At 36.6% G+C, this 15,111-nt stretch overlaps 1 protein-coding gene across 1 annotated transcript in view; it reads right to left on the minus strand.

Annotated features, from left to right (window-relative positions):
- LOC145688051 (inactive phospholipase C-like protein 2) overlaps positions 1 to 15,111 on the minus strand; it is a 662,718-nt gene that overhangs the window by 155,090 nt on the left and 492,517 nt on the right. Inside the window, exons 7-8 of the mRNA XM_081761756.1 lie at positions 6,892 to 7,095; positions 1,049 to 1,166 (exon numbers count right to left, since the gene is read on the minus strand). Coding sequence (XP_081617882.1) covers positions 1,049 to 1,166; positions 6,892 to 7,095 — 322 coding nt within the window. The remainder of the gene's footprint in view (positions 1 to 1,048; positions 1,167 to 6,891; positions 7,096 to 15,111) is intronic.

Consider the following 15,111-nt stretch of genomic DNA (forward strand, 5'->3'; position numbering starts at 1 on the left):
GTATAGATGTCTGGAATTCAGATTAGTATGGATGTCTCCCGTAACTGTTTCTTCTTTGTGGATAAATTAATTTGAATTTAGGCTATGTATGTAGCTGACTTATTCAAACTAGATCTGCACCTCCCTTTTCGTATATGTGTTATCATTTATCAAGAAACAGTAAAATATGTCGAAATCATATTTTTCCTAAGAATTAGGCCCACCATTTATATTAATATATTGCTTGTTTTAAAATTGTATGCATTTATATTGTAGAGTGTGCACCATTTTATGCTTCGTACAATTAACTTAGGTATTATAAAATGTATCCTAAAATATGCACAGTAGTTTTATTCTTGGATTTCCTTCCTTTCTATAATAGATTTTCAAAAGTTACAATACAGTATATAGCAATTTACAAAGTACTGTCGTGTTGATAGATCAGAAAATATAACTAACAGCGGGTTTTGGTGTAACACGTATGTTTTTAATAGGCCTATCTGGTTTCTCTGTTATTCGGTCTGCCCTTTTGCCCCATTAATTGTTTAGAGTCCACTTTCGGGTTAAGAATTTATATTTATTAACCTTCTCTGTATTTTTATTATTGATGGTGTTGCTTTAGCGAATGCAGTCTCGGGTTCTTCAACAAGTACTTCGTCTTCTCTATAACTAATGCACTATTGCATATCAGACGTTATCTATATGACGGAAATGTGTAAATGCCAAAAGTGCTTTCCAATTTACATAGTAGCACATTATGCAATTAAATACAAGCAAATGATTCTCATCAATTACGAGTGCTGATGTCGAAATACATCTTAAAGAGATATGTCTTTCTGCATCTATATTAATAATTCCAAGAGTGAAATATTTTAATCTTTCCACTTTTGACATTTATCTTTACTTGGCACAAAAGCGACGATATATGACTTAAGTGAACAAATGGAATGACTTCTCTATCATAAATAATAAGTACTCCATGAAAACTATGCTCCATGGTAAACAACTAATATTTACAATATTTCAATTAAATCAAATGCCTTAAAACTAGTGTAGGTAAAACACTTACGGAGAGATTGCAAAAGCAAACTCCTTAATTACTTGAATACAATCACGAAATAAAACTCTTGAAGTAAGAGTATTCCCATGAAAGACCATTGGCTCTTCAGGACCGTCCCAGCAGTCCACTGAAAATAGAAAGAAAAAAATAAAAATTGAGATATCCATTTAGACAAAATACTACATGTCAAGAAATAATAATAATAATAATAATAATAATAATAATAATAATAATAATAATAATAATAATAATAATAATAATGGTCATGTTAACACCTTGGCGAATTATTTTTACAACACATACGTATGATATACCATTGGAATGTTCGTTCCTTCAGCTTTAAAACGTTTTAAGACAAGCTATTTCATATATTGAGAGATAACTAGACCTAAACTAGAACTGAAAGAAAAAAGTGGCTGGCTGAGAATGTTTTGCTATCGGCTCATATCAATCAACCTTGATCCTCATAGGGGCGCGGTGACTCAGTGGTAGAGCGTTCGCCTCCGGTGCTTGGGGTCCCTGGTTCGATCCCAGCTCGCGCCGTGTGGATATTGTGGTGGACAAACACTGTGCTCGTGGGTTTTCTCGGGGTTCCCCCGTTTCCTCTCACTTTCTTCATTTCTCATTATCATCGTCTCTTTTAGCCTAACAGGTATAAACGTGGAACGTAAAACTTTAAGATTTTATTCCAATTATCCTCATTCCATAACGGTTTGCGTCAGTTCAACGTACGTAAAAGTTGCCTTTTAGTAAGCAATAATCAGCGCAGCAGCAGATATGAAGTGGGCCAGTGGTCTTTGGTCAAGTGGGTCAAGATTAGTCAGTGGGTCGTGACGAATGAGACCCACCACTAACCGTGACCCACTATGACCCACAAAAGGCAGAAGCTTCCTACGACTGTACAAAGATAGGTCACTACCAATCTTGAATTATAAGTATTTTTGATCGTGCCTACACCCGCACGGTGAATTACATACAGCAATTCAACATAAAATACAATCTAGCTGGCTAAACTGGAGAAGGATGAGAAGGATGCTGTGTGACAAGAAATAAAGTTGCAGATTGAAAGGTCGTGTGAATATACAAAACGGTAATAAGACCAAGAATGATGTACGGTATTAAAACCTAGGCAATCACAATGGCCCAAAAGAAGAAGATGGAAGTGAAAGAAATGACAATGATGAGATAGATGCGTTATATGACGAGGAAGGAAGAACAAGAAACATATATATAAGAGCCACTGTTAAGGTGGGATCTTGAATAAAAAATTTCAAGATTTGCAGCTGAGATGTCTGGGAAATGTAGAACGAAGAAACAATTATGATGGAGAGAGAATTGGAAAGCTGCAGGTAACATGTAAAAGGAAAAAAAAAAAGAAAAGGACCAAAATGAGATGAAATGACGAGATACAACATGATTTTAGGGAGTGGGAACGGAGAACACAAGATGCCCAGGATAATGGGGAGTGGAGAAAAAGACTGAAAGACGGGAACGTCGATCCTATATAAACACGGAGAAAGAACGAAACAAAAAATAATAATAAGAAGAATATCATAACAGAAGAACTCACCAAGAATTCCGGCCCTTCTCAGAACCACGAAACTACCAATAAAGACGCAATAGTCATGAAAATCAACATGTAAGCAATTTACAATCAGAGAGGAGCAGAAAAATATAATCAGAGTAATTAGAAATAATCTTCCTATTCAAAACAAGAACCAGAAGAAATTAACCACTTTGTAGTAAGCAAATGATTTCTTGTGTTAATTTTCTCTTGCCAAGCCAAGAATATTGCGTACCAAAGCGTATACGAATATTAACCCTTATACGGGCAAGATATTTTTGTAACGTAAACGGGCAACCGGGGCCTGTGAGGCCCAGTATATATTTTAAGTGCAGAATACACAAAATCAATGCCTATTGTCACTTACTGTTTAGACTAGTCTAGAATGTACCGGTATATATTTTTGTCAAGTAGCGAAACTTCGTGTCACGCTTTTGTAAGCCAAACAGAATAGCAAATCCGGTCCAGACATTTTTGTAACGTAAACGGGCAACCGGGGCCTGTCAGGCCCAGTATATATTTTAAGTGCAGAACACTCAAAATTCAATGTCTGTTGCCGCATACTGTTCCGACTAAAGATTACAATAGTCACGTGTTCAATATATAATTATGTGACAATTTGATCTAATATTTGACAGGAATTTCACTAAAGTTATACGGGACCTCCTAGGCCCCGGTTGCCCGGTTACGTCAGGAAAAGATTTTCAAATTAAAAAAAAAACATTAGCTTTACCAACTCGATATGTTCATGATTTTAACTTCGACGAAAGATAGAAGAATTCAGTATTTTATGTCTTCGAAATATGTATGTTTATTGAGAAATTTTAGAAAAATGAAGTTACTGGACCTGGGAGGCTCCGGTTGCCCGGATAAGGGTTAAGATGTGAGGTAAAAAACTAAACAGACAGAAATACTTTCTAACATCAGATCAATGAGAACTTTACTTAGTAATGTACTAGAACTAATCACAACAATGTTTTTAATTGTAAATTTTGACATTCTGAGAGAATGCTGTTTTCTGTAAGGCCGCCGAACTGCACATACCAAAATATCAAATAAATAGGCCTATATAGGAGATTTTCCAGAAGACTGAAGATCTACGTCAATGTTAGAGTCCGAAGCAGTGTAATGGTGATTTTATACAAAGCATATATATTCTAATGCTATTCTAATATTTGGGAAACAAAATCTAAAAATGCATACACGGAGCAGGGTAGTCTCGATCGACTAGACATCTCGTCACTCCATTCGAGAGTGATAAAAATACGTTCCTGAGTTTAGTCTATGGTTCTCCAGGTGCTTCGATTGTAGACTAATTGTCCACTGTCAAGTGCCACTCCATCTTTTTCACTTTTTGTTCCGCTCTCTCCTAGACTCTGTTTCTATGTACGCTCCGAGGACAGAGAGAGAGAGAAGAAATAGAGAGGTAAGGCTTTTCCATCCCAAGGGAATTAAAGGGATTTTAAGCATGTGATGCTACGTTATCCAGTGAAAGCAATTGGGTTAGTTTAGCAGTGACCTCAATCTTCACACTATGTTCCTAATTTCAAAGTTTGCTTTATGTCGCCAGTTCATTGTTCTTTGTCGCATTGTATGATATGCGGAATTTAGTTTTCATGTTTATATGTATGCTGCATCGGCCAGTTAAAAATGAATATACTAATGTGCATTGTTGGAATAAGCAGGAAACCCGCAGGATATCCACGGAAATGATGCTAGACACCACAAACTCATATAAACTAAAATGAAAGAGAGCCAAGAACCCAATTCTTATGACATGAGTTGTTGTTGTTGATTTTTGTTTAGCGTCCCATTCAGCAGCGAGGCTATATGAGACGTGGACCTACTGATTAACGTGGAATCCGAACCACATGAACTCCCGCCAGAAATCGAACCCGGGTCTCCCACGCCAACTTATGACATGAATCTTCGTAACACTCGTTCTTTGAATGCTATTGTTGTAGTGTTATATGTGGAAAGCAAGAAATTAATATACAAGCTGATACATATTCGATACTCATACAAAGTCATAAACATATAACCGCTACCAGGTTATAGAAGTGTCTTTTGTGGACGTTCTGTGTATTTCGTAAAGACAGTGATGATTATTTTCGATTTATACTTTATTTTGCGACGCAAATAAGTTTTTTCTTCGGGTGGGAATTTCTTCCTTCCGACGCAACTGGACAAAGAAGTCTCTCAATGTTTTATCATATATATTTAAAACATTGCTTTTTGGTGAGAACATTTCAGTGATTGACGAACCTTTTCAGTGTTTCTCCCTGACTTATTAATATGCACAGTAGATATTCTGCAGTTATTTGGAACTGAATTAAGTGCTTTCTTTAATCATTTATGGAAATACTAGCTGACCAGATGTTCATACACCAGAGACACGCCAACCTCATCGCTTTTGCAGTTCCTTATCTGTACTTTTACACGCCCAAATTATCGCAATGTCTCGTGCATCGTGGCCAGTGGACTAAAATTAACAAATTCTTTTACGTATTTTGTTTGCATGTGCATACAGGTGACTTAACTGAGTGGTTTTTAGAATGAACTGCCAACACTCTTCAGTCAACCATTGCAGCTCGTATCTCGAACCTTTGCGCTCGAGGAGTTTGACTCCGAAATTGTGTGCAGCCCCAAAGGATAGCCCCAACTAGTGAAGTCCCAGGTTCACATACCTTGTGCGTATGTTATAAACGCGCCCTCCAACATTAATATTACACTTTGGAAATTGTGTTATTTTGCTGAAGACTCATCTCAACTCTTCAGGATTGTTTGGAGCAGCAACTAGATTACTACGTGGGATTATCCCGGCAACTTTTTCCCAGTGCTAATCCCCCAAGTGCGTCAATGGTGTGAGAGAAGCATTTATAGTGAAATCTCAATTATAATTTTTTATATATAAATCAAAGTGATAAAGAGCTACAATATAGTGAAAGGCAAAGTGCGATTGTGATAACGAAAATAATTATATATATATATATATATATATATATATATATATATATATATATATATATATATATATATATATAAATAATGTTAATTGTTGTGATCATTTCTCTTCGTTCTTCTTTTAATAGTATTCTAATAAATAAGTATAGTGTCATTAACCCAGTGTGTTTTCGTTGTATGTGTGAATTATATTTGTATGCGTTATGGTCTGGATGACCGCCTGATCGTCCGTGAGGTCTTCGAGACGAGACATCCGAACCTAATGCTCATCTCATCATTGAGAGCGACAACCAATTTGGAAACGATTTGGTAATCCCTTCTTGGAGAGGTCCTTCATCGTCCAACCCAGGTAAGTCTAGGTCTCCAGCAAATACCCATTGGAGGACAGAGAAGGACAGACTGCTATCAGGCGATTACTAATAAATATCCGCCCGAACAGAGACGACGAATTGGTTATAAATAAATGGCAGCCCGAACAGCGACCCGATATCCAGTTGGTTACATACACAATATTCAAACATTTTCTTATTCCTATCAAAGGCTTAAACCAAAATATATTTGGTAAATTTTAATTAAAATATGTTGTTTGGAGCACACGCAAACGTTTTATTTTAAAGAAAGAGACTATCAAATTGTTTCATATTGATTAGTTTAAAATTTCTAAAGTATGTGTTTAGTAATTATCATACCGCGGTTACAAAATATGGTTGATAGGATAACTTTGAAAAGGCGGTACGCTCCGAAATTATTGAAGTAATGTTCTAAAACAATTTAGTTGTGTTCTGAAAACATAATTTCCGTGTTCTAAAAACATCGTGCAAAAAATTGCGACAATGGGAAATTAAAGACGCAGATTCTTAAATAATGATTGTTTCGATTTGCCACAACTATCGGGAAATATTTACTAATTGTTGTGCTCAAAGAAAGAAACAAAAACAAAAAAAAAAAAAAAAAAATCGAAAGATGAGAAAAATCCTGTGTGGTCACAGCGTCTAAAGAAAGTGCTTTTACATTCAGGTTGATCTATACTTTTCGTCTTATCTTGGTGTCAGGAAACACCTCCCAAACGTTGGTGTTGTTTTGAAACACCCTGTATATATACAAAAAAATGCATGTTCTGAAAGGATATGGGATGGAGTGCTTGAAATTCGCTCGATGGAACTCTGCGTAAGCCACTATTATAATTTATATTATTTTATTTTTTTTAAAAAAATCAAGTTTGTCGTGATGTCGCCGACGTATAGTAAAGAATGTCATTAGTCCACGTAGGTTGGGAACTACTGCTTTAAACTGTATCCACTAGTATAAAAAAATAAATGCTTACCTTTTACGCAACGACAACCGCTACCAAGTGCCCGTATATACCCCTCGACACTGGATGGTCCTTTCAGTTGGTCCTCAAGCAAATATGTATTGTGAGAAGCTGAGATGTAATAATGCGTAAGAGGATGCGTCATGTCTTGGCATACTTTCCTGTGGGCCGGATCGAATATGTCGCATTCCTCTGAAGACAAATATTTCGTGAAGCCTAAGGAAGAATACAAAATAAGTAAATTATCAATCTTTTTTAAAGTAAAGCAAATATATATATATATATATATATATATATATATATATATATATATATATATATATATATATATATATATATATATATATAAACTGCAATATATAGAAAAAAATAAAGCATTAGAATATGTATACTGAGTTTTCTATAAGAAAATTGATGAGATATTATGTAAGATTACTGATCACACAAGAATAACTTCTTTTAGAATAATATGTCTATCCTTAGTGTTTAAGATACAATAAGATACAGTTTCATAAAATCAAAAATCTATTTAGGTCAAGTCCATTTCAACGAGGGATATTCGACGTAATAATCAGTTTCAAATTATTGTTCCACTTCCACCTAGATTCACCCAAAGATCTCCTTCCGAACGCTTTGCAATTCTATATATCTCACGTCTACTTCCCATTCAAATGACGTGTTCTATATTATCTTTACGTTATGGCATTTTTCACCGACTTCTAAAAAGAAGAAGGTTCTAAATTCGACAAAGGTGCATTGAATTTGATTATTATTTCTTTGTTTGGGTGAACATATTTTCCAGGTGGACTAAGATAAAGTCTACAGGGATGTAATGATAGTCATTGGAAGTAGACTATTTAACATATCAATGGATGCAGTATGAATACGTAAGTAACCGACAGTAATATGTGTATATCCATACATAACTTCGACATAGGTGCACCAAATTTCATTTTTTTCTGTTGCAAATAATGTTCCTTTCTTGTGGTTTCATGTAAACTTCATTAGGATCTGATGATAGCTTTTGAAGTTAGATCATGAAACTTCTCAACGGTTGATAGTATTCATCATTAATTTTGTGTATGATCACACATTATTTCGACATGGATGCACCGATTTTGATAATTCTCATTTTTGTTTGAACAGATATTTTTCTTTGCACCCCAAGAAAAAAGAAATTATACGGATCTAACGATTGTCTTTGGAGCTACAGGATGTCCGCAAAGTCGAGCAACCCTAACTTTGGAGACTCAGAAGCTTTGAACCGTAAGAGCAAATGAAATGAAACTTCTACCCAGGGAACCCCTGCCATTGCAGATACTTCTGGTATATAAATAATGGGGCGGCGGTCGACGTTTGTCTTCACAAATACCAGAAATATACGAAGGTGAAAAAAAAGTTTCTTCATAAAACATGAACAATTAGAACTGCATTGTTCTGCAACAACAGTGACACATGACAGCAAGTGTAGACAACCCATGGCTGTGATAATGGCGTGTCTTTAACACTAGCAGAACTGGCAGTAGTGAACTACCTAGAAGGATTGTTACCGGTCATTTTGACGGGTGACGTTTTTCTTTTTTTTTTCAGTTTAACCTCTTAAGTTAATTCAGTACGGTGTCATTATAGGTCAATACTGCATTATGCTTATCCTACAAATAATCAATGGCTATAGAAACTGCATTTACTTAAGGAAAAACTGATCAAAGTAAAGAATACACTGTAAATACAAAATGTATTGAAACTAAACTTACAGATGCAAGTAAACATATATAAGAGTTTTTTTTTTATCTCTATGTCTTTTTTTAATGAAAGCGCCAACAGGTTATACATATAATAAAATTCAAAGAAAAATTGACATAAACTGCAGTGGAAATTACGAGAAAATAACATTTTTTCTCTGTGACATATTTCTAATCAAAGCCGCCATCTATGTCAACACACTTGGCACATTTGTAAAGAACACTTCCAGAACATGGACCATATACAAGTTTCTTGCACTGTACACACAAACTTTTAGTTTTGTTGGAGTATTTGCATCCTTCCATCTGGCAGGTCTTCCCCCTTTGTACCTTAGGTGTTTCGGAGGTCACACTGAGTGAATGAACATGTCTTTTTTCTTGATTGTACAAAAGTAGAGGCGAGTTCTTCTTCTAATTTGAGAAGAAATATTCGCCGAGTAAGTTTTTCTCGTGTTGTCTCTGTGTAAAGGATCCAGGCATTGATTCCTGCGAGGTCTAGGACGTTGAAAAACACATGCATAGGCCACCTGCTGCATCCAAACTTGACAGTATACAGGCGAGACATCTGGTCCAGAATATCAACTCCAAATTTAGTGGAACTGTAGAAGCTTACTGTTTCAGGAAGTTTCTTCGGTGTTTGTTCGTCCACTGCAACTGACTGGTGCATTGTGCTCAACAGGAGAACATTTTTCTTGCTCTTCCTCTGATAGGAAGTAATTGTTGTGTCACCAGATTTGTATAATATAGTATCATACAATAATCCAGCAGATTTGTCACCAGATTTGTATAATATAGTATCATACAAAGTAGACTTTTCTGATGGAGGAACTTCTCTTTGTGTTTTCTTCAGTGTACCAATCATGGTTGTGTTCTCCTGCTTCAGCAGCTCTGCAAAATGTTTGGCTGTGAAGAAATTGTCGCATGTCACATTTCTTCCTTTCAAATTGTAAGGTTGCATGAGACGTGTGACAACATGTTCTGCAACAGATATGTTAGTGGGTTTTTCATCTTGTTTACCCAAGTAAGGAAATCCATTCACAATGTACTTACTATTGGCATCTGCTGCAAGCCAGAACTTCAAACCAAATTTATCTGGTTTGTTACTCATGTATTGTATATAGCGCCATCGAGCTTTGGATGGATAGAGTTGTTCATCTACAGTTATAAATGCACCTGATTTATAGTTTCCAATACAATTAGCAACAAATGGATTCCAGATTTGTGAAGCTGCTGCGAAGCCATCGGTCTTGAGTCTTTCGGCACGAGTGTGCTTGTCATCAAATCTTAGAAATCGCATGACATCTAGGAACTTGTCTCTTCCCATAGTGCGAGAAAAAATGGCGGCCCCCACACTTGAGACCACAGAAGTTTCAGGAGAAAATTCTCTGTCCATACACTCCACGTGCGTACATTATACCTATGGCAGCTTCTAATTGGTTGATATCAAATTCCCATGTGTCTTCCTGGAGAACTTCTCGGGCTCTAATTTGTGTACAGTTTCTTATGTTTTGTAGAATACTACTGTCTATCAATAGTAGTCACGCACTCAAGTAACTCCCAGCGATTATAAGCTTCTTAGCGTTACACGTTGGTCCAGGAGTTTCTGCGAATACGTTGTGGCGCCCTGTTCTTCCAGGTGCATGTCCCGGTGCAATTCGAGTCCACACTGTTCCGTTGGCTGCAGTCTCTTCATTCCCAACATCCGGATGTTGAGATACATGGGATTTCTTCCGTTTATTTCCCTCGGCTGCGAGTACAAATTTCTGGTGTCACTGAAGTCAAACTTGTAAGCAGTGGCTCGTTTGAATATTCATCTTCCGACTCTGATGATCTGCCTAGTTTTGTTGCCTGAGGATTATATTCAGTGTCCTCTTTAGAATCTTTGTCATCTCCATCCAACTCATCACACTCAAATATGTCTTCTCCTTCAGAATCATCTTCTGGTAAACTGCTCAAATAACTCACTAATTCTTAATCAGAACGAAAACACGGGCGTGCCATAATAATGAGGAGCGCAAAACTTCTGCAGAGCAAAACGTACTAATAAAGAAAAGCCAATAAATAATATTTTCTTCCACTAAATAGAGTATACTGGCGCAAGAGGGAGGGGGAAAGAAATGAAATAAAATACACCTTTTTATCGCAACAATGAAATAAAATAAGCTAGGCGTATGAAAAAGCCCATTGTCGCGTCTCAACAGACATAAAACGCATGAAAAATGTCATGACCGGCAGCAGTCCTTTAAGGTAAAAATGTTTATAATTCGTTCAGTTCTTTTTAAATGGACGTTTGTTTTTTAGAGAAATGTTAAACCAGCTAATTGCGTTGAAAGTCATTAAATATGAGCCCTCAAAATTAAAACGTACACTACTTATTAAATGTTAAACAAAGATCAGCGGTCAGATTGACCGGTTGCGTCCTTCTAGTGTTAAAAAAAATCACCTATTTCTCAGCATTATGGTGTAATATGGTAATACTGACTGTACCAGACGGTGTCAACGTAAGTGGATAGCTACCAACTACGGTACGGATGTGTCACAAATAAGAAACTTCAAATAGTGGAGGAAACGTAATAATTTGTCTATACCTGGCTCATGACTTTCTGAACTTCATAAGGATGTATCAATAATCTTCGGAGATAGACTACAAAACTTTTCAACGGTTCGGAGTGCTAATATCATAATTAATCGATTTCATTCTACGAATTTTCACCCATAATTTCAGCATAGGTATGACAATTTTAATTATTGTTCTTTAGTTTCGAAGAGTATTTCTTCTCGCAGGTTCAACATAATTTTTATCAGAACCTAATTACAATTCTTGAAGTTAAACTATTAAATTCCCTAACATATTCTAGTATTAATATTGTGTCAATGTTGACGTATAATTCCTTAACACGTAGACCGATTAATACATATGATCATGCATGTTCCGTAGGATGTCCCACTTTACACGAATTTTGTATTCTACCTTTTGTTTAGGTCTAACTAACTACTAGGGTAACGAATAAATTATTAAAGGAAAAACAACCGACTTAAAAGCTGCACTAAAAACCATAAAATTAAATATTAAAAAATATTAACTGACCAAGAAAAGCGCTAAAAGTAGAAAATAACGAGAGTTAAAAAGGAGACAATAGTACTATTGTTAATAATAATAAGTGCTTTTAAAAGCAGTAAATAATTCACTACTAGTATAAAACTGAAAAAAAAAATGAGTCTGTGCCAAGTCAAACAAATTAACATTGCATAAAAATATTATCGAAAATAAGTTTATATATTGTATTAATTTGTTTGATTTAGACTTTAAATTTATTACAGATATTAGTAATGAACTCCTGTATTTTCTGCTTTTAAGCGCTCTATTATTATTATTATTTGTTTTAGCGCTTTTGTTCAGGTCGGTTAATACTGTTCTCTTGAAAAAGAAATTTTATTTGTATGGTGGCTGGTGACGTAAATATTATGTAATAATCCAGTACTTCAACGATTTCAAAGACAATATTTTTGTGGCTAGCCGTTCCAGCTAGAATCCTGTTAGAGGGTTACGCCCTCTCTTAGGAAACTGAAGTATGGAAATAGTAGATGTGGGTTACTGTGAGAGGATCTCAGTGTTCTTTATTAAATCTTTTTCCAATTATTAAATACTTAAGGACCTTTGCGAGCCTTAACATCAGGCAGGGTAAGTGTGACAGAGCTATTACATGATGTACATACACGCTAAGTCTGAACATAGAGAACGAATAAATAAGGTGCAACTTAGTTGTCATTATATAAGTTATATGCTTTGGAGATGAGGATGATAGATGAGGCGATGTGCATGATCACATCACAACACAGGGTAAAGTTAGTTGACGAATGAAGTTATCTTCTCGCCTAGGGACTACTCTAGGCATTGATGAAGACAATGGGAGCCCATGCTAATTGTTGATGACTTTATTGTGCAACATAGGATGGAAAGATGAGCGAAAGATGGTCATGAATTTGATGGTCTGCAAGTAACTCCAGATCTAGGGCATCAGGAAGTAGTGTGTAGCAATACAGAGTATATAGGAGTGATAGCGGTGGATGGGAATATCGAAATGGTGATGGGTAGAGTGCCATATGATGCATAGTAGTCAGAAGTAGAGGATGGTATGCTTCATAACGATTGCGTCTGTAGGTGAGACGTAACTTTTCGAGATGAAGCTGTAGAGATGGAAACTCAATGCGGTTGTACAACTCTGCTGTTGGGCTAGTAACTTAATTCGAAATGCAATATGCAGTGCATGTCTTTCTAAGATTAGGAGCTTTTCGTAGAAGGAGCCTGTAGCAGCTATCCAGGCAGTTATGTCGGTCGTTATAGTCGGTCGTAGGAAAGTTTTGTAGGTATTCAAAATTGTAGTAGATTTCAAGCCCCAAGTTGTTTCGGTTAACCTCTTTAAGAGATTTAGTCTATTGTAGGTCTTGGTGGTGACTGTTTGCAAACGAGGTTTCCATGTTAGATGTCTATCAAAGGTAATGCCCAGGTAGGTCACTGTTGAGTGCTTGTACAGGGGTGTGCTTTACATGAAGTGTGAGGCGGTTGGAATTTCGACAGACTCGTGAGGTTTTCTTAGATGGAATGAATACAATGGCCTGAGGTTTTGTGGCATTGATTGTTAGATGCCATTTATCACACCAGTGGAGGAAATCCATAGCTGTTTGCAGAGATGTGTTTATTGATTGTATAGTCGACCCCAAAGCGGGGAGTGCATTGTCATCGGCGTATTGAAAAAGATGGACTTTATCTGGTAGTGGAGACATATCAACAACGTAGAAAATGTACAGAAGTGGCAATAAAGCCGATCTTTGAGGGACTCCGGACAGCAGAAAAATTGGGTGTGATAGGCAGTTTTTAATAGAAACATAGGAAAGACGACCCACTAAGAAGGTGTAAATCAAACGGATATATGTGAGTGGAAATCAGAACTGTATTAATTTATAGATAAGTGCTAAGTGCCAAACTTTGTCAAACACTTTCTCTAGATCAAACAGTACAAGATATGATTGATGGTTTGACGCAATTATAATGGTGTATCACCATAGTGTATAAGCGAAGCAGTTGATCGTTGATAGAATAGCCTGGTCGAAAACCTGCTTGTTGGATGGGAAGAAAGTGGCGTCTTTCGGTATATGTATGTAGACGTCGGACAAGTATGCGTTCTAAGATTTTACTGAAAGTGGAAGTCAATTGTATCGGATGATACGATGATACGGTTTCAGCTGGTTTGTGAGGTTTTGGAAACATTAACGTCTTTGAAGTCTTCCACTGGATAGGAAAATAGGCTGTTCGAAGAATGAAGGTAAAGATGCTGGCAAGCAGAGTAAGCAATGGAAGCGGACTTTCTTTGATATGTCAATAAGTGATATTATCGAATCCTAATGCACTATTACGTTTATTTCGAACAAGAGTGATGATGTTTTGAACTGTAACTGGTCCTGTCAGAGGTTGATTATGTGGAAGAGTATGGAGTACATGAAGCTGTGAAGAAGGAGATAAAGTATTGACTGTGTCTGCTGGATGGCGACAAATAGATAGAAACCTTTAGGTGTGAATATTATTTGAAGAAAATCAGCGAAAGCGTTAGCTTTGTCTGTATCTGATTGAATTCGAGATTCCCCTTGCAATGGTGGGTAAGATGTTTTCGTGTATTTTCCACAAAAAGTGTTAAAATGTTTCCAATACTTTCTGGGATGATTGATATCAGAAAGTGAATTACGTGTTTTAACCCAACAGCGTAGTTTGTAAGCACATATGCAGTTTCTGACCATCCACTGAAGTTGTTGATAATGACGAAGTGATTCAGGATTGCCAGTCCTTTGATAATCTCGATAAAATTGCCTAGAGCGGGTAACGAATGTGAGGTATTGCGGAGGTAATGCAGGCCGGTAGAGTACGGAGGTAGAAACTGGTATGAAGAGAGAACTTGCCTCCTGGATTGTAGTTGTAATAGTGTCGATGTGAGCATAGATTTCGTCTTCTGTAGTGGGTGTCTCTAATGACTCTATAGCTGTGATGAGATGAGCTCGATACTGATACTAGTTTGCTTTGTCACAGCGGAGACTAGTGCGCTGGGAATGAGTAGAGGATGGAAAGTAGTTGTACGGAGCTGAAGTTTAATTGGAACATGGTCACTGCCGATTGGATCAAGAACGTCAATATGTACTTGGGAGACTAGATGACGATGCCCGGAGTAGTTTGTGAGATGGGTCTTGTATGTTTAGGTAGATGGTGAATGATACCAAGCGTATGAGTAGTAATGCAGTTCCGGAATGTGGTTCTGTCTTGGTCTGATCTACTATGTATGTTGAAGTCGGCAATGATTATAAATCGTTTATAGTTATCGGAAATATACTGAACAAAGAAGGTAGGTAGTGGATGGCCGGGTCTGATATAAATGGTGGTAATAGTTATGGCTACATTATGGAAGTATAAAGTAAGTAGTAGGTACTCAGGAAGACCAGGTAA

The sequence above is a fragment of the Thermobia domestica genome, chromosome 6 (assembly GCF_964235325.1).
Source record: "Thermobia domestica chromosome 6, izTheDome1.hap1.1, whole genome shotgun sequence".
Taxonomy (NCBI): domain Eukaryota; kingdom Metazoa; phylum Arthropoda; class Insecta; order Zygentoma; family Lepismatidae; genus Thermobia; species Thermobia domestica.